Here is an 18,727-nt window from a genome sequence, read left to right as displayed (position 1 = left end):
GTAGACTGAACAGCAGAGCAGAAGAGACCAGATCAGAAGAAGTTCAGATCAGGATCATCATCAGACAAGGAGAGACCAGATCACAGAAGGATGGCTGAACCACAGAAAGGAAACCTGTCAGATACTGAGAGGCAGGTTCTGCAAGTTATTGCCTCTGGTAAGCTTTAGCTGCTTTTACTCTTTATTATGAACATTATGCTACAGTTTATTGTCACTTACACACCTTATACCAGGTGATCAAGAGCATCATGTAGCACAATATCCTAAACTAATGGGTTTAATATTATAAGAATAGAATAGAGAATAGAATATACTTTGTTAATCCCTTTGGGAAGGTCCCTCAGGGAAATTTGGGTACCAGCAACAATACAACTCCGACAGTCAGAGCAAGAGTTAAATAGAATAAAATAGAATATAGTACAGTAAAAAATAAAAGATACGAGGAATTATGTACAAACATTGCACAGCAGCATAAACAGTACAGATGGATTATTGCACATATAAATTATTGCACGTGTGTTGTATCAGGCGGGCTGTACTCCTCCCTCCTTCTCCCCCTCCTGCCAAAAGCAGAGTTGTAAAGTTTGATGGATCGGGGGACAAAGGAGTCTCTGAGTCTGTTGGTCCTGCTCTTGGGGAGGAGCAGCCTGCCACTGTTCAGGCTTCTCTGAGCGCTGATGACAGTGTGCAGAGGATGACTGGCATCGTCCACAATAGCCAGGAGTTTTCTTAGTGTTCTCCTCTCTGCCACTGTCACCAGGAAGTCCAGCTTCATGCCGACCACAGAGCCGGCCCGCCTGATAAGTCTGTCCAGCCATAACAGTGTCTTGCAACAGTTTACCAGTAAGATTAGAGTTTGCCTATGAAATTTTATTTTGCTTTATTTATAGCGAGCTTATGTAATTAGATCTAAGACCACATTATTGCTGTTGTGATCAGTACAAGGTCGTACTGCACAATCTGATGACAATATGCATTTGTACAATGTGTCCTATGTTGCCGGCATTCTCACATTACTGCATTTGGTTTGCAGGTGACGTGCAGGAGCTCGCTCAGCTACTTGCTAGCGAGGAAGTACGAGTCAACTGTTTGGATGAGGTATGAAAATGGAAAGAAAATGATGTGTACTTTTAGCAGTTAAAGTATTTTCTAAAACAAACAAACAAAAACCCAGATCCACTGGAGGACAATGATGGGGTCAGAGTGAAACTAAATCCTTACATCTTTAAAATGTGACACCCAATGCTCTTCTTCTAACAGTTATGTCACTGTAACATATGTTATCCATTGTGATGGAGACATATGGAGGCGACTTAAGAGGCTAGCACAGCCCCTTGAAGTTGTTCGACAATAGCATCACTTCACTGCATGTCTGTCAGAATCAGGTGTGGTGACAGAGCTTCATCCACACTATATGTGATGTAAGGCACACAGGAAATTCATACTGACTAAAGTTAAATCTTATGCTGATATGTTGGCTCTAAAGGTGTTGCAGTCTACTGCTATTGGTAGTGATATAAAAAATACAAACTTTGTGTCCACCTCCCTACACCCTACATATTTGCAATATGGCATTATAAACTCACATAGGTGTGCAAATCAAGCAAAACTTGTTTGACAGCTATCGGAGACCATTTGCAGAAAAAGATTTTTTACAAATAAGGGAAATTTCCTATCAAGACCAAACAAAATCAGGTGTAATCTGCCCCGCATCAACCAGCAGACCAGCTGACTTGGACACTAACCGATGCACGTAATGGAGCATTTTTATTTGAATCTTGATAGACTACGCAGCAGGTCATACACAGATAAAGATCCTTTTAATTATGTGTTCTCAGCTTGTTTAGTCACAATACCTGTTTTTTTTCCTCTTGTAATATGTGTCTGTCTCCTTTGTTTAAGTATGGCATGACTCCACTGATGCATGCAGCCTATAAAGGCAAGGCGGACATGTGTCGTTTGCTGCTGCAACATGGGGCTGATGTCAACTGCAACCAGCATGAGTATGGTTACACTGCTCTCATGTTTGCTGGACTGTCAGGTATAACTAAGTCTTTCCTCTAGTTTCCTGTAATTTTCTGCATATGAAACTGGTTTTTATTTTCTCCAGGGAAGACAGACATTACCTCCATGATGCTGGATGCAGGAGCTGAGACAGATCTGGTGAATTCTGTGGGTCGCACTGCTGCGCAGATGGCAGCATTTGTAGGTGAGACGGGCAAAGACTGTACTGATAAATGACTAAGAGAAGGTTAACATTATAACTTGTTAATTGTCTGTCCAGGCCAGCATGATTGTGTAACAGTGATCAACAACTTCTTCTCACGTGCGAGGCTGGAATACTACACCCAGCCACAGGGGCTGGAGAGGGAGCCAAAGCTTCCTCCCACACTGGCAGGGCCACTGCACAAGATCATCATGACCACCAACCTCAACCCTGTCAAGGTGAGGCCTGCAGCTGAGCTGAAACAGGCTGCATTCTCAGTCCCCCCCTTTCATCTAAATATATCTGAATGGCAGCCACTCAACATGGTAGAGCAATAGAGGATGCTGTATGCAGGCCAGCCGAGTAATGACTTGGCTTCTGCCAGAATGGTTTGTCTAACGAGTTCTCCAATCTGTCAGATAGTCATGCTGGTGAAGGAGAACCCTGTGCTCGTGGATGTGGCAGCTCTGGAGAAGTGTTACCAGGTGATGGACCTGCTGTGTGAACAGTGCGTGAAGCAGCAAGACATGAATGAGGTCCTGGCCATGAAAATGCACTACATCAGCTGCGTGCTGCAGAAATGTCTGACCTTCCTACAAAAACGAGACGACAAACTGGACGCACTCGTCAAGAGGTGAGACTTCTGTCTGGAAAATTTGTCATCACCAACAGCTAGTTCATGTTTTTTAATATTTGAAAGCTAGAAAATGGCATCTAACATGTCGCTGCAAACCTATTTCAAGGAGAGAATGTTTGCATTTCATCATTTTTCTGCTTAGCCCAGATCCTCTCTCAGTATGTCGTAAAAGTCACTCCAGTATTGACCGTTTTGTTCCCCTTATGCTACACTTTACACTCTTACTGTTGTGTACAAGTTTGCTTGTGCCAGAGGAGTGTAGTTTAAAGTCATTGTAATAGTCTTTTTTTTCTGGTATCTCTTGTCCTGCTGCTGGGACCTCCAGCCTGTTGAGGGGGAGAGATAGTGACGGCTTCCCACAGTACCAGGAGAAGTTCATTCGGGACTGTATCAGGAAGTTTCCTTACTGTGAAGCTACACTCCTTCAGCAGCTGGTGAGGAGCATTGCACCGGTAGAGATTGTAAGTGAAGAAGAATTCAGAGAATTAAAGTGCTGTGCATAAAGTGTCATTTTCAGGAGCATGGCTTAAGAGGAAGAATAGTGCTAGGTTTCTGAGTAATATTTTTCTTTTTAAACACCACAATGATAAAACTTTAATATGTCATTGCATCTTGTTTCTAGGGCAATGATCCTACCGCATTCTCAGTGTTGACCCAGGCCCTTACAGGTCAGATGACATTTGTAGATGCTGACTACTGTGCTACATGTGGGGAGAAGGGAGCAGACAAGAGGTGCTCGCTTTGTAAAGCGGTAGGTAAAAGCCAACATCTGTGACTCAAATCAGTCATCAAAAGTCTCCTTAGTGAGCATCCTTTTGCCTAAATTCTTCTTTATTTGTCTGAAAGGTGACTTACTGCAGCTTGATGTGCCAAAAGCTTCACTGGTTCACCCATAAAAAGATTTGCAGGTCTCTGCAGGAGCAGGATGCTGACCTAGAGAAGGACACACCCAGACTGAAAGAACTAAAAGGTAGGTACCACACACTTATTAAAGTAGCCTATTGATTCTAGTCTGTGCACACATTATATTTTTGTTTTAAAGGGAGCTATAATCACATTGTTTTTACTTACACTTGATTGTGTGGAAACCAGTTTTGCTTTATTTACATTACAGGAGTTGATGATAATAACGAGAGTTGATGATTTACCTTATTCATTTAGACATATTTAGTGTTTCTCTTATGATGTGTGATCTTACATTATCATCACCTGATAAGTTGCAATCAAGCTAGCAGTTCTAACAGTGCCTCTTTGAGTGCACCAGCGGCTACATCAGCACCACATGACGTGTCTGTGTCTACTCCCTGTTAGATGACGAGAGTGACTTGGTGATGGAGACGGCCAACTTCCTGCAGGAGCTGTGCATGCGGGCAGAGGAGAAGGTTGCTGCTGCAGGAGGATGTCCAGTGGAGCTGCTGGGTTGTCCCTCTAACTCTGTTACTGGGCCGCCCGGCACCCAGAAGTCCTTTGATTAGACATCCCAAATGATGACGAGCTTATTCTTTATGTAAATCTTCACAGGAGTCACACAGGGAGATGCCCAGCTGAACAGAAACCACCTCAGCAGGATACTTTGTGTATATATATTGATATTTGTCACACACACACATTTAAAATAAGATTAAATATTAAAAAATTATGGACTCAGTAACATATACTAGTAGTTTAATTTTTTAATTGTGGTTAGGGTTGAAGACAAGGCTAAGCTTGGAAAAACAATGTGGTCACTGTTAATTTAGAAAAAATTTATATAGGATGCACCCCCTGCCAAACCATCCCCTCACCATAATGCCTCACTAAAATTACATTCCCTCTTGGTGAGAATGACTTTTAAGCCAACCAACTTCAAAATGTCCTGGTTCTGCAGCCCCAGGCAGTCTTACACTGTCATCTGAACTCACATGACCTCTGGGCCAATAAGAAGGGCTTTCTGATCTACAGGCAAGAGGCACAAGAGCCTCACTGATCAATAGCATTAAAAAAAGATCTAACATGATCTTAGTGTTTACAGTGTGTGTGTGTGTGCGCTATATTAATTATTAACGACAACAGAAAACTAGCATTTTTTTTTAGCAAATCCAAATGTGTTCTGTGTAATGTTAGTAATTTCAGAGTGTACAGCACTGTATTTGGACAGTTGCTCATATTTTGGTGTTCAGGCTTTGTGCTTCAGTAAATTATTTGGAACCAAACTGTTTTGTGTTGCAGTAAACCTTGTTTACTTGCAATATTCAATAATTTAATATGTTGGTGGTTGTATTGGTTACATTTGCAATTCTGGCTGGATTTTGGTACTGGGGCATAAAAATAAAGGAACTGTTTGAAATTACATTTTATCCCACAGCCTCTAGGAGCTGGCTCCAAAAGTGAGTCCATCTCCACAGACCTCCATGTTAAAGTGTCCGACTTAATAGCAACAGCTTGATTATATTTCCATTTTTTAGACTTTGTTATGATTTTAAAACCTTGGAGACATCCTTCTGATATTACGCCATAATACAAGAGACACAAAGAGCTAGATAAAGAGTCCCAATGAAAGGCATTTGGCTTGCAGGAGACTATTCGTAATATTTTTTCTTACTGTTTAGTTGATGTGTTGCACATATTTTATATCTGCATTATTAACTTTTTTTTCAGCAATTGTTTTCATGCACGGTTACGTTTTATTTTCATTCATGGTTGCGGTTACACTTAAAAAACTACTGTCTAAGGTCAGGCTTCAAAACGTAAGGGGTTAGGTCGTGGTTGGTCATTTACATTTTACAACTAAAACAAGTTCCATTCCACTCCAACACAGTCTCACTCTATGGTATAATTTTAGCATATAAAACAGTCCATAGTATCTTATTTTAATTCACTAAATGTTAACTTTCTGGCCTCCTTTTGAGGAAAGTGAATGTATGGTCCAATGGCTGTATGGCTGAGGTAGCCCCTTATGGCCGTAGCAAGATGACAGCAACATTGCTTATTCTCGTCTTTCTTGTTCTCTCTCCGTCCTTTTTATGTTTTCTTTCCTTTATTCTTTTTGCTCAGTTCTGCTTTTTTGTCAGTAGAGACAAACCTTGGCCCAGTCAGGGAAAGGCTAAGGATTCTTAGGTGAGGAATGGAGGATGATGGAGACTCTTGGAAGTCTTATGCAGAAACACTTATTGGTACAGCTCAGCTGAGGAGAACATAATTGACAACACAAGTGAACATGTGCACTGCCACCCTAAGTCCTGAAGGTCTCTTGACACAAGACACATTTCTATTGTTTGTTTACCCAGATAGGTCCCTTGCTCTGTCTCCAAACAGAGATTGCTCTGTCTGGGAAAGGAAACTACCAGTTCAAGCGTGTCCTGATGATGATGTCCTCATATTTTAATTCATACAGAATTATCTGTAACAAATAACCTATATTTCCCATAGTCATTCATAAGGAGAAATGCAATGAAACATTTGTAAGGAATCGATATCAAGAACTTGTCTCTCTTTGGGTTTGTCACCTTCATCAAACAAAGGAACCCTTCACCTGATGGTGGGTTTGTTTCTTTTGTTGAGCAAAGGGCTCTGATTTGAAGACTGAAGATAGTAAACACTGATGGTTTAAACACTCCCAACACATTTTTTTGTCTATCCTATGTCCATTGTGTGTGTTTTTTTAGCATAGAAAAAAAGCTAAAAAACTAAAGAAAAACCTTTCCTTCTGCACAACATGAGTTGAAACACTAGATGGCAGCAGTTTCATTTAAAGTGTTAAGTGTAGGTGGAATTGTCATGATGGATGCCAATTGTGCTAATTGTGCTAAAGAAAAAATGTAGTTTTGGTTTCCACTTATGTCTGCTTCATTCAATTGTTGTTGTTCCATGCCATTATCAATCCAAACATAAAAAAATGACTAAACCTTTCTCTTTGCTTAGTTTAGACTAGTCTAACTCAGCTAAATTTAACTTAAAGTTTCTCATATGACCATCCTTTAGCGATGCATTAAGTTTCTTTCCCATGGGAAAACACTGACCCCTGCCACTGAGCTCACAGACACCAGTATGCATAGCTGATGTCAGTGGAGCCCCAACTTAAGCCATCATCCTCCTGTTTCCACCCTATTGTGCCCCCCCCCCTCTTCTCTGTGTCACACACAGGGAAAAAAAGATTGATCTCAAATTTCCGGTTTCTGAGATGTAAAAATTAGCAAATGTTCTGTCAGATCAAATGACCTTAAGCCTGCCAGGGTCTGTTATCTTCTGCTTCTCCTCATCCATACCTTTACCTCCAGGATGTGATGTGACAAACACAGCTTTTTGGGGTAATTGGAGATCATTTTGAGAGCAAAAAAAACACTCCCTACCTTAGTGTAACAATGATGGCATGAGCTTGCCAGTTTTGGAGTGGATTTATTTTCAGTGGTATCAACAGGGAGACAAGAAGAGTTGGAGTAAAGTCATTGTCAGAAAGCCCTGGGAAAGGCTTGTAAGCAGACACCTTGGGTCTTAGGGGCAAAGTTTCGGCAGGATGAAGGTAGAAAAGAGGCTTTGTATTGCTACTGTATGATTTGGATAATGGACATACACATACATCACGACAGTGAGATCATCCACACAGCTTTGCGTGGATGGGGCCCAGTGAAGAAACGGGATTAAAGCCCACCCCCCCCCAATCCTACATAAAAATGTGGAAAGGACAGAAAGAGTCACTGTGGTAGTTTAAACTCAACAAATGCAAGGCTCCGGAGGTAGAAGGAGTTTCCAGAAGGACATTCTTGATGTTGTAAGGTTTGGTTGAGCCTGTACAGGATTGGTAAATGAGGTGGTAGTTCATCACTGTCCTCAGACACTTACTCAGATAGTAAGATAGATAGTTCAATTCCATTACATTACGTTTGTTGTATCCAAAGTACCTTGTAGAGAAGTAAAAAAAATGAGTATTGTTACAGACTACAGCCTGTACAATGAAAAGCTGTCAAGACTGTGGCATGATGGACCTGTTCACACAGATCAGCGAGGAACTTGGGGTTAGCCAATCAGTCCACGAGCTTCTAATCAGTGGTTCTCCGAGGGAATCTGCAGAAGGTCCTGAGGTGCAAGGGTTACTTCTTTGCAGTATAAGGTCCTGGTTGTGAGGAGGATGCCTGTCATGATGATCAGGAAGTCACATCTTTTTACTTTAGCTGTAAAAATATCTTGGACATTCAGAAGGTTCGCTGAACTCCTTTGTTTCTGAGGATGTGTCAGATGTCAGATGTTAGACTAAAGACAAAAACTAACCTTATTAACAACTTTCTATAACCGCTCAAGGTGTTCAACGGAAATCAATAACTCATCTTCCTCCACCTTAGACCAAAAACATATATATCACTTCTTGTAGGAAAAGATATTTCACAGACTCAGGCTCTTTACATGTGCTCCCTGTGTTTTGAACTGTAATTTAAGAGCATGTTGGCGCTAATGCAGTTTTCTGTAGAGATGAGATCATAAGAAAGCAACAAGGCTATCAAATGCTCCTTGAGCATTCTGCGAAGTCACCTAATACCTGATGTAGAACAAACAGCCCAGCTTTTATGCTCTTCTGTCTGCAGGGGCTGTGTGTGTGTGTGTGTAACAATAGGACTGCCTCGTGGATAGGAAATGTGTATCCTAATGGGCCATTTCAGACTGATCATTACCAGGGCATACTGCTGAGCTTCTACCTGATCCTCAGATCTCCTGTGTTTTGACACATACTGTATCTTCCCCACATGTGCATAAACACAAACAATGAACATATTAGGATAAATAATCAGAACATGGGTGTTTAGCATATAAAGTAGCTGGCAGGATTTCTGATATGTACATGTCTGTTTATATGTCACTTCCATACTCCTGGTGATGTGGTTTCATGTTTCTGATCCCGCACTGCGGTCACACTGAGAATACACCAGCAAAAAAGAACATAAAGTAATTCTGTGTTATGCGAAAACGAAATGATGTTGACTCTCTTTTGTCTTCCCTGAGCTTCTTTAACAGAAATAGCAGCATTATAATTGAATGAAGTGTAGAGGGAAGGCTTGTGATCCTTGTGTGGAGGTGAAACAGAGAGAGTCTTTGTGTGATGATGGTTTTCTGAGCATTGTGGCTATGAGAGCATCCTTCGCTAACATCCTGCCTGAATGAGAAACAGGTGTGTCTGCAGCAGAGAGATTAGACTCTCTTTGACTTTTCCAGGCTATTGACTGCAGAACACGCAGACATTCAGCAGCATGCACCTTTCACGGCTTCAGGCCTTGGGACACTCAACAAAATGGACCTTTGTATGATTCTATTTTGGTCTTTTTACATAGCATGTTTGCAGAAGAAGTCTTTCTGCTGCTCTTGATGTGGCTCCCACCCTCTCTTTGATGTATGGAATACAAAAATTTCCACTGATGTGATTCATAATATAGGAAGGAAGAATAACTCTTACAATTGGGTTTTACGATGGTGTGGCCATAACCCAACAGTGGCACCTTATAATGGTTAATTGCTGTTTGTTCTGGCCTGCATTGTTACCACACAGCTTCCTGACACCTTGTAGTGATGTTGTATCCATGACTTCAGAGATCAGCACTGCCATATACTGACAGGATGTTGTGTCTGTTCAGATAAAGTATGATAATCCTGTGGTTAAGGGTGGCATCAATAGACATGTAATTATGTCTTATAGCCTGTGTAGCTTGTGATGTTTTGTGGCCCTGAGGCAGAAAGGGTAATGTGCTACAAACAAAAGTTTTTTGTGTTTTTTTGAGCTGGCTGAGCTGGAAACAGGTTGGAGCTGCTGGAAGGAGCAGGGTCTTAGGGGTGCTCTGACAGATTTTATCATCCAGCACCCAGTAACCCAGTGATTTAAACATGTGAATGAGCTACATTACACTGCACGCATTATAAAATGTGTGTAAGGAACCATTCCAGAGCCTTTTTGCAACGATCTCTAAAAGCAAAAATACATCTGCCAATGATGGCAGTGATCGACTTCCCTGAGAGCAACACAAGCAAAGCATGTCTACATTCAAAATGGTTGTCAGTGTTTCACAGCCAAATCTCATCTTGCCAATTTGCATAAAGTTGAGCTGTCTTCAACTTTTTTTAGTCGCTTAGCTTTTGCAGCTTTAGTCACTCTGGATATGAACGCACGGTTAGTAGGTGAACAATATATAATGGAGGTGATTCCATCTTACTAGGGAACATCATACAAGTTTAAAAGCTAATATAAATAACAAATAAAACTACTTTACAGCAGCACACATTAGAACAGGATCCTCCTGGATGTTTTTGTGAGCATCCAGGAGCTATAACATCACTGGTAACATGCTGACCAGCAGGTGGTAGATCATGGCTTTACATAATAAACCCTCAAGATGGAATCAATAAGTGCAACAACAGGTGACGAAGTGGTGTCAAGAGTCACCATTGTTCATAAGTAGGATCATCCAACAACAATGTGTATGATGATCTGCTGGGTGGACTGCAAGGATCAGGGCTCCATTATTATATCTTCATGAAAACTGAACTCACAGAACCGCACAAAAACAAGAAGAGCAGAAACATATTTGAGTAAATATATTTATTTTCAACCACACAACTCCTGTACAAAGATTCCCATCCAAAAATAAAATAAAATAAAATAAAATAAAAAGAAAGAGTTGTAATATGTTTCCCCCAATACCTGCTGATCAACATTCCTGGACTTTAAATGTTGTTCTGAAGCCCCTTAACACCAAGCCCACAGGATATAACTGACAAAGCAACATCAATCCTTTCATTCTGCAGGTAACACAAGTTAAACATCCTGTTGTCATGCAGTGCAGGTGATTCTTTTCACCGGCCACAGTTTTCAGAGAGGGTAAAAAAATGAACGGATACATGAGACAATAAAGCGTCTTAACATGTTGCCGCAGCTGGAACAAGCCGTACTAGCCTGGAGGTGAAGATATCCCCTTCACAATAAAACAAAGTATGGTAGACCTGTTGAAAACTGAGTTTCATCCTGTTAGCTGTGAGCCTGTCTGACATGCCTACAGCATTATGTCAGAACCACAGCATTGTAAACAATTCTCCATATTGCAGTCCATGACAAATATATACAGTATATATATATATTTTTTTTTTTAAAAAAAAGAACTTCAAATATGCTGGTAGAAAAATAAATTACTGTTCACTCTGAAAACCCTGAAAGAAGATTACCCATATATTGTAAATTATTTTCACACTAAAAGACTATTATTATCACTCTATGTTATATAAATCTGCGTTCACATTTAAAACTTGCACCCAACATTGTTCGAGCCATTTAATTGTTTAACATATGACAATTTTCTATTGTTGTTCTATCACACGAAGATGCTAAACATAACCAACTTAACCCCCTCTACACTGGCAGACTGTTGCGTGTTATTACATCACATTATGGCTTTACTACCAGCAGAACCAGAATATAGTGTCTGGGTAGTAGTTTGTGTGTGTGTGTGTGTGTGTAATGTGTGTGGTTTTAGGTTTCAATTTCACAAGACAAGTCTGGTGGCATTATTGGAACTTGTGCCATTACACCTCTGGGCTTTGTAAGACCAAACACCGTAAATGAAAGAATGGTACACATGTTTGTTTTTATAGACATAATTGAATGAAAATCCTTTTTGGCAAATAACCTAAATGTGAAATAATCACTGAAATCCAATCTATATACACGCTATTCAATCAAATACTTGACTGTACGCACCACAACACCAGTGATTATATTTTAGAATGTCAATTCAGGCATAATATAACCAACATTCCTTCAAATACAGATCACTTAAAGTTAGGTTGCCACCAACCAATAAGCCAATCAACTCATTCTTCATTCTACTATTAATAAACTGATCACAATTTCTTAACCCAAAGCCAAAATCCTATTGGATGCCTGTTAAGAAGGTCTGTATGTTCAGGGTTGTATTAATTTGATAGCAAAGGAGGTGAGAAATCAGCATAGTGTTGAGGACTGTACAGCTGCCTATGAAGGCAAATCCAGTACTCACATACTGCACTCTAATTTTGATGCGACTTTCCTTGACACACAAAACTGTACACAGATTGTACACAGATCCTGCAAGATAGTGGGTTAGTGGGTTAAAGTTTATAGAAGGGTTCTAGTTTGTAACTTGTGTTTACAGATGTTGCAATAGGATGCAACATGTTAATCAGGAGTGCTGTTTATGCATAATTTGACAGACAGTTGACTGATACCCATCTGACTATGTGTGACTACATAACTAATAAATGATTTGTTACAATGAACTATATCTGGATACAAGTCTACACCTTAATGTCTGTCTGGCTCTTAAATATCTGGTTTGCACACATACACTTAATGAGTAGCTGTTGGAAGATTATCTTGAGTTCTCAGCCTGGCTTGCTGCTGTCACTTCTATCAGTCCAGCCTTGCCCTGGTTTTTCTTCTTTTTCCCGTTGTGAGTAGATATGTCCTTTTGTCCTGAATCATTCTGCTGCCTGCTGTAGCGTTTGCACTTGCAGGAGGTCACCACTGTTATCTTGTAGGTCCTGGAGCTACCGTCGTGACACTGCAGGCGGATGCGTTGTGTCCTGGTCCGGTCGATGACGCAGCGCCACTCTTGGGCATCACGGCGGCTCCAGTACCTGCCGGTGTGACCATTGCCTCCGATCCAGTTGGGCAGCAGGTGGGCCGGAAGACACTCCCCGGCACACACCAGCTCCTTGATGGGGTTGACACTGGTGCACTGGCCATCAGAGATGTACTTTGTGGACCTCAGCTCCCTGCAGCCCACTTGGCTTTGATCAAGGCCTAAAACATGAGAAGTCAAAGTTAAGGAGACAGAAAATAAATCCACAAGTTTTATACATGCAGCCAGTTTAAAGAGATATAACCTTTTAAAACAGCATGCACACATAAGCACAATTTTTCACTGAAAGAGTTAAAAAGCTACCCACAATATTGAAAAGCTGAATCACACAATCAGCTCATAGGCAAACTTACAGATACCAGCATTGGTCAAATGATCTTTGACATGACGATTTCTTTTCCTGAGACAAGAAACCTTCCAGGAAAATCAGGCCTGTATGTAGCCTATTTATTACATTTTTCTCATAATGTTTATTTTAATGGTAATGAAGGCTTTTAATGTTATATATTGATAAATATTGGATTTATTAATGTACAAATTGTCTATCAAAATGCGTCAAAGCAAACCAGGTCGTGTGTAACCGTTTGGACTCACCACTACGCGCGCCGTCAGCCTGCCTTCGCCCGCCGTTCCTCGCCTGGTTCGTGTCTTCTTCTTCCGCCGGCTGGTCCTGGGTGTCGAAGACCGGCTCAGGACTGACGGACTCTGTGGCGTCGTTGTGAACAGCTGAGCTGCTGATGCTCTGCAGCAGAATGAGCACCATGAGCTGGATTGCGCGAGCTGGACGGAGCATGACTGCAGTTCTGCACCTGGCTGATCTGAGAGCTGATGTTAGTGGGAATATCACAGTTGATGAATGAGTAACATGCTGAGGCTGAAGCTTTATATCCTCTACTGCTGTAGCACTTTGTGAATGGACTGGGCACGCCCACCTGCACGGCAGGCTTCTGGGTGTCGGTGGCTTCCACATGATCAGAACATTTTGTAGTGGAACTGCATCAATCGGCTCGGCCATTAGACTGTTACTGTGGATGTCACTTTGACTCATGATTGTGGGGAAAATAAACAGCACGTTGTCTTTTAGACCGTGGTATCATAATCACTGAGGAGGAGACAAAGGAAAAAGTAGATGCTTTACAAAAGTGGATAAAAATAACAACTATCAAAACAAAGAAACAACGAAATAGCTAACTAACTAGCCTAAACTAACGACCTAAATACATGCATAGGCCTACATACATACAGAAAGAAAGAAAGAAAAAAAAAGAAAGAAAATTACACATAAAATAATTATTTACATGGTTAAAAAATAAAAAAAATAAAATAACAAAAAACACGTTGATGTTCTGATGAAATAAATGACAACTTTTAGGCATACTATTAAAATTATTTAAGAAATATTAATAAAAGCAAATCGGCTCAGGATCTAACTTTACCGCTGGTGGGAGCAGTTTTCATGGAAAAAAAGTATATGATGACATTTATCAAAACAAGCCTAAGCATACTTTTTTAAAGTTTATTTTTACTTTTCACTTAAGCTTCAGATCCAATGGGCTCCCTTTACAGATCGTCATATTAATGGTGTGACTGCTGGTAGCCCACAGAGGTTGGCTGCAAAGGTTAATTGTCTCCACCTGGTGGCAAACATGGTCTGGTTTCACGAACTTGGAAAGTCCTCCTGTAGTGATGCACGGGCACAGCAGCGCTGCAGCCTATAAACTGACTGCTGTCTGAAACACTTCACAAGGATGCACTTATCTATGTACAACTGCACAACTCTATCTGTTAGATTATCCCTGTCTTCATGATTTTAAATTCAGTTCAAATTTGAATTTAAGAACAAAATTTATCAAGGGCCAAATAATGACAAAATGAATGGGTCATTAACCAAATGAGTCATCTTGTGTGCAGTAAATGCCAAACCATTTAATTAATTGCCACTGAAATAAATAGCACATATCTTAATACTTAAATATAGTGTATTATATCTCACAGATGTATGTGGTCGGTAGTTGTAGCGTGTACTGATGCTGCTGGTTTGTGGAAGACTGTCGCTGTATCCAGCAGAGGAAACAATACCTCCACCGGGACAGCAGGGGCGCTGCAGTCTGAAGCCCCTGTCGTCTTCCTGTCGGACACGTCATGCCAACGGCGGCTTTAAGCCTCTGAGCATGCGCCACGGCAGCTCCTTCAGTTCCTGCGGTTCAAAGAGGACTCTTGAACGGTAACGGTGTCTCATTTTCTTGTCTTGAATTCTACTAACTGTTCAATTTTACTCGTTTAATATTTTACGACAAACAATATTAACGTCACAGAGTTCAGCTCTGCTCCATTTAGACAGTGCGCGCTGCTTCTGTTTTGTTACTTTGTCACTAAAAGCTAAGGCAGAGATGACTCGTTAGGTCCACGTAAGCGTCTGTCAGTCTGTCAGTGTTCAGCTGTTTTGACTTGAAGCCGGACAGAAAAGTAACACGTAGACTTTATTTATCCATTTATGATGTCATTATTCTGAACTCAAGCCCTGAAATGTTTGTGTGACTGAAGCTTGAAAAAGCTGGAGTAATGTAACTGTAATGTAGAAGTAATGAACGTGCAAAACACATAGCCAGATGTATAAGGACTTAATTTAAGACTGAATCGGTGTACAAGTAGTCTCCACTGAGGTGTCCACATACGTTGGATTGTATTTGTCTTTATTTGTCACTCAGTGCTGCTTCTCTTTCTTCTTCTCTGCAGATGACCAAGATGCTACATGCCTTTGTGCTCCTGGCTCTGCTTGCCCTGGGCTCAGGAGAAGAGGGAGCCCGGTTACTGGCCTCCAAAGCCCTCCTGAACCGCTATGCTGTGGAGGGCCGGGACCTCACCCTTCAATACAACATCTACAACGTGGGCTCCAGGTCAGACGACACAGATGGTCACTGTACAGTTGTGTGGACATAATCACAATAGCTGGGAGATCATTTTATACTTTGCACTTGAACGAGTGGGGAAATCACACACACCATTCGTGTAGTAATGTAAGATAAACCTAGAACGGTGTTTAAAGGTGTTTTATTTTGCAAGTAAGTATTTAAAGTTAATGACCTAGCTAAGTGAAGTGTGCACAGCTGCCCAGTATTTAGAAGCTGTTGTAGAAAAGCCAACTCATCATATGCTCAGCACATTGCTGTGTAGTTGAAATCTGTAAAGTAAAACAAAATACATTAATCAAAACTACTGTTTTATTTCAGTTTTATTAAATGTAGGTTTGGAATGATTGTAAGGCTTGCATTCAGTTCCTGAAACAGGGTTGTACATCCACCAGACATAGATCAATACAGTGTGAGGTTCCGCTTCTGATTAGGTTATATGCACTGTCCTCTGTCACTGCAACTTAAGCAGCACATAATTATGACTATCAACACCATATCTCCTTAGAATGGGGCAGGCTGTGGTCACTGTATGTGCATGGTGATAATATAGTTATCATAATGAGGATCCTGAGGATGCTTGACCTAGTGAAAAAAAGACTAATCTGCATCTTCTGCTTAAAAACGTCCCAGTGTAGTAATGGGACTGTAGATGGTAATGTTTGTGAATGATCAAATTAGAAATGCACTCACATCTACCAGAGTCTTTATAGTTTTTTTTATTCAGTAGTTGTCTTTTTTTTCCTTACTACTTATACTGTTTTCTGTTTCCCACTTGTTTTTCATCAAAATTTTTATTTAAATCTGGGGTGCGGTATATTGGGAAAAGCTTATTCGCTTAATCCAAACACAATACTGAACCACAAACAAACATCCCAGTCTCAGTAAACATTTGACCAATTGGCACCTTTTCTGTATAATTTTGATTTACTTTTGTTAGTTTTGTAAGTGCACAAAGTCATTTGAGTTATATACTTTTACTATATTTTCTTCCAACCAACTATATAATAATTTACTATAGAAGTAATTTTAACACAAAGATTGCAACCCTCAGGCAGTCTCTTCCTCAGTTTCTGAGAACATTCTTAAATCACTCCTGTCCTCTGACTGCTTGCTAGAAGCAGTAGACTGAGCTCTCGGAGAGTGTTCTTAGAGCATTTGTGAGTACAGGCTTAGGTGTTTTATCACCCTCTGTTGACAGAACCCTGAACTTGTGCTCACCTGCTGCTTAAAGCAAAATGAATACTTTTCAGCTCTGCAGGTCAGAGTATCGTATCCATGCAATTTGCATCACAGGCAAAGCCTGCACGTGCTGCAAAAACAAAGAACTGCCAACTCATGAGGCTTGTTTATATTTAAAGTAATATGACAACATGCAAATGTTCATGAAAAACAGCAGACTTTGAGCTAAGGTGTGTCTCAGTGCAGACAATGTGATCCTATTGTCACTGATTCACTTTAAATAGCTGAGGCCATAAACTGCCAAAAAAACTGTCATTGTTACATTTCTGCAATCAGGTCAGCTGTCATTCCTCGGACTGTATGCTAAGTTTGGGCAGCTAGCGTTGCTTACTTAGGCTTACTTAGCTGTATGAATGCCACCTCTAAAGCAACCTCATCCACCGTGGTCCCCACCTGCAAACCTCAGATGCAAAACACAGCTGACACTTACACATCATGTTAGGTGCATACATTGTAACCGCATGTCATCCTGTGTGTCTCTACAGTGCTGCTCTGGAGGTGGAGCTGTCAGATGATTCGTTTCCTCCTGAAGACTTCGGAATCGTCTCTGGCATGTTGAACGTGAAATGGGACAGGATTGCACCGTATCCTTCAAAAGAAACATTTAGTTATTATCTCACCATGCAGCTGTTAATACTGTATAGTCCACACTGGAATTGTTGGCATATTGTCACACAAAAAGAATACCTTAAAAAAAAATCAAACTGATCTGTAATCACTGACGGACTAGTAGGTTATCGTTGAATGTTTCATGTATACATTGCTGGGCTCTTCAACCTTTCCGTGTAGTCAGACTTAACAGTGGAACTTTCAGAGCCAGTAATGTCTCTCACACAGTGGTGCTTCGCCCTCTGAAGGCAGGCTACTTCAACTTCACCTCTGCGTCTGTCAGCTACCTGGCTCAGGAGGGAGGACAAGTTGTGGTAAAAGCTGCTGATTATCTCCAATAATCAAAGCAGTTTCAGTGTGTGATGATGTGAGAGAAACTAAAAGTGTTTTTTGTTTCTTGCAGGTTGGATTCACCAGCGCCCCTGGTCAGGGAGGCATCTTGGCTCAGAGGGAGTTTGACCGTCGCTTCTCCCCACATTATGTGAGTGTTATCCTCACTGCATTTCAGTTTCAACAGTCCTTTGGGACCTCACTCACTATATTGTCTTTGTTTTCCAGCTGGACTGGGCTGCATTTGGTGTGATGACTCTGCCCTCCATTGGCATCCCTCTGCTCCTCTGGTACTCCAGCAAGAGGAAATACGACTCACCAAAGGCCAAGAAGAACTGAGGACGCCCTGCTGGGTTTGGGGGGGGTGGGATGGAATTAATATTGGGTAATGAATACAGGAGTTCTGAAATGCTTAACCCATATTGGGAAAGTAAAAGAAATGTACAGTGACCAAGAAATGTCACTGTGAATCGATCAAAACAGCAGTACATACAGAAACAACTGTCAGAAGTCAGAAGTAGGACTTTGGAGCAGGACATGACGTGCATAAGATGTCGTTCTCACAAATCGCTGGTGGTCATTCCTTCATATTTGGAAAAGGGTTCATGTGACAAAGTAATTACAATGGCAGTGTTTGGGATTTTGTAATCGTTTGTAATGAGCTGGATTCAGATGTGAATTTATAGCCAGTTATTGAACTTCAACATAAGGAAATAAAACAAGTGTTTTTTAAACCGTGGTCTGAGTAATATTTTAGGTTTGATGTTCCTGTTTTTGAATATTAAATATATTCAACTGCACCAATGAATGAGGTCAGATTAATTTAGAACAATATTTGTAAGAATCTCACCTGAATGAAGTCATTCTCATCCTTGCAGAGGAATACTGATACGGGATTCAAACTCCTTTTGTGGCTGGTGGCCAGTGAGTGTGTGTAGTACAAGAGTTATAGGCAGAGCTGTCATTTACATGTAACGGTCCTACTTCTGTACAAATAGGCATTATTAAGTTAAACATCACCTGCATACCAGAAACCAGTGTTGAATACAGCACTAAATTTCCCCTCAGGGATAAATAAAGGGATTCTGATTCTGATGAAACATCACCCACAGAATTTGAAGTCTGAGGCAGCGTTTTAAGTGGCTATGTTTTACAGCTTAACACT

At 40.9% G+C, this 18,727-nt stretch overlaps 3 protein-coding genes across 4 annotated transcripts; 2 read left to right on the top strand and 1 right to left on the bottom strand.

Moving 5' to 3' along the window:
- The first annotated feature begins 34 nt into the window (after positions 1 to 34).
- On the top strand, positions 35 to 4,877 carry LOC114431900 (ankyrin repeat and MYND domain-containing protein 2-like). 2 transcript variants are annotated; one of them, XM_028399577.1, is made up of 10 exons: positions 35 to 157; positions 1,034 to 1,098; positions 1,903 to 2,041; positions 2,111 to 2,209; positions 2,285 to 2,445; positions 2,626 to 2,840; positions 3,169 to 3,277; positions 3,466 to 3,594; positions 3,690 to 3,813; positions 4,155 to 4,877. In XM_028399577.1, the coding sequence occupies exons 1-10, from the start codon at positions 91 to 93 to the stop codon at positions 4,316 to 4,318; spliced, it is 1,272 nt and encodes a 423-aa protein (XP_028255378.1). In that variant the 5' UTR covers positions 35 to 90; the 3' UTR covers positions 4,319 to 4,877. The 2 variants fall into 2 exon arrangements, with proteins under 2 accessions (XP_028255378.1, XP_028255377.1); XM_028399576.1 differs by having other exon boundaries at positions 3,169 to 3,304.
- Positions 4,878 to 10,439: 5,562 nt separating this feature from the next.
- On the bottom strand, positions 10,440 to 13,265 carry sostdc1b (sclerostin domain containing 1b). Its single transcript, XM_028399351.1, has 2 exons — positions 13,067 to 13,265; positions 10,440 to 12,633 (listed from the first exon to the last, which is right to left on the bottom strand). Exons 1-2 carry the CDS (start codon positions 13,263 to 13,265, stop codon positions 12,200 to 12,202), a joined length of 633 nt encoding a protein of 210 aa, XP_028255152.1. The 3' UTR covers positions 10,440 to 12,199.
- A 1,323-nt stretch (positions 13,266 to 14,588) lies between these two features.
- Positions 14,589 to 18,296, top strand: ssr2 (signal sequence receptor, beta). Its single transcript, XM_028397207.1, has 6 exons — positions 14,589 to 14,696; positions 15,209 to 15,369; positions 17,109 to 17,207; positions 17,438 to 17,546; positions 17,636 to 17,713; positions 17,791 to 18,296. The coding sequence occupies exons 2-6, from the start codon at positions 15,209 to 15,211 to the stop codon at positions 17,899 to 17,901; spliced, it is 558 nt and encodes a 185-aa protein (XP_028253008.1). The 5' UTR covers positions 14,589 to 14,696; the 3' UTR covers positions 17,902 to 18,296.
- The last annotated feature ends 431 nt before the right edge of the window (positions 18,297 to 18,727 follow it).

Source organism: Parambassis ranga, chromosome 2 (assembly GCF_900634625.1).
Source record: "Parambassis ranga chromosome 2, fParRan2.1, whole genome shotgun sequence".
Taxonomy (NCBI): Eukaryota; Metazoa; Chordata; class Actinopteri; family Ambassidae; genus Parambassis; species Parambassis ranga.
Note: the sequence above shows the minus strand (reverse complement) of the source record. Positions and strands in the feature narration are given on the sequence as shown.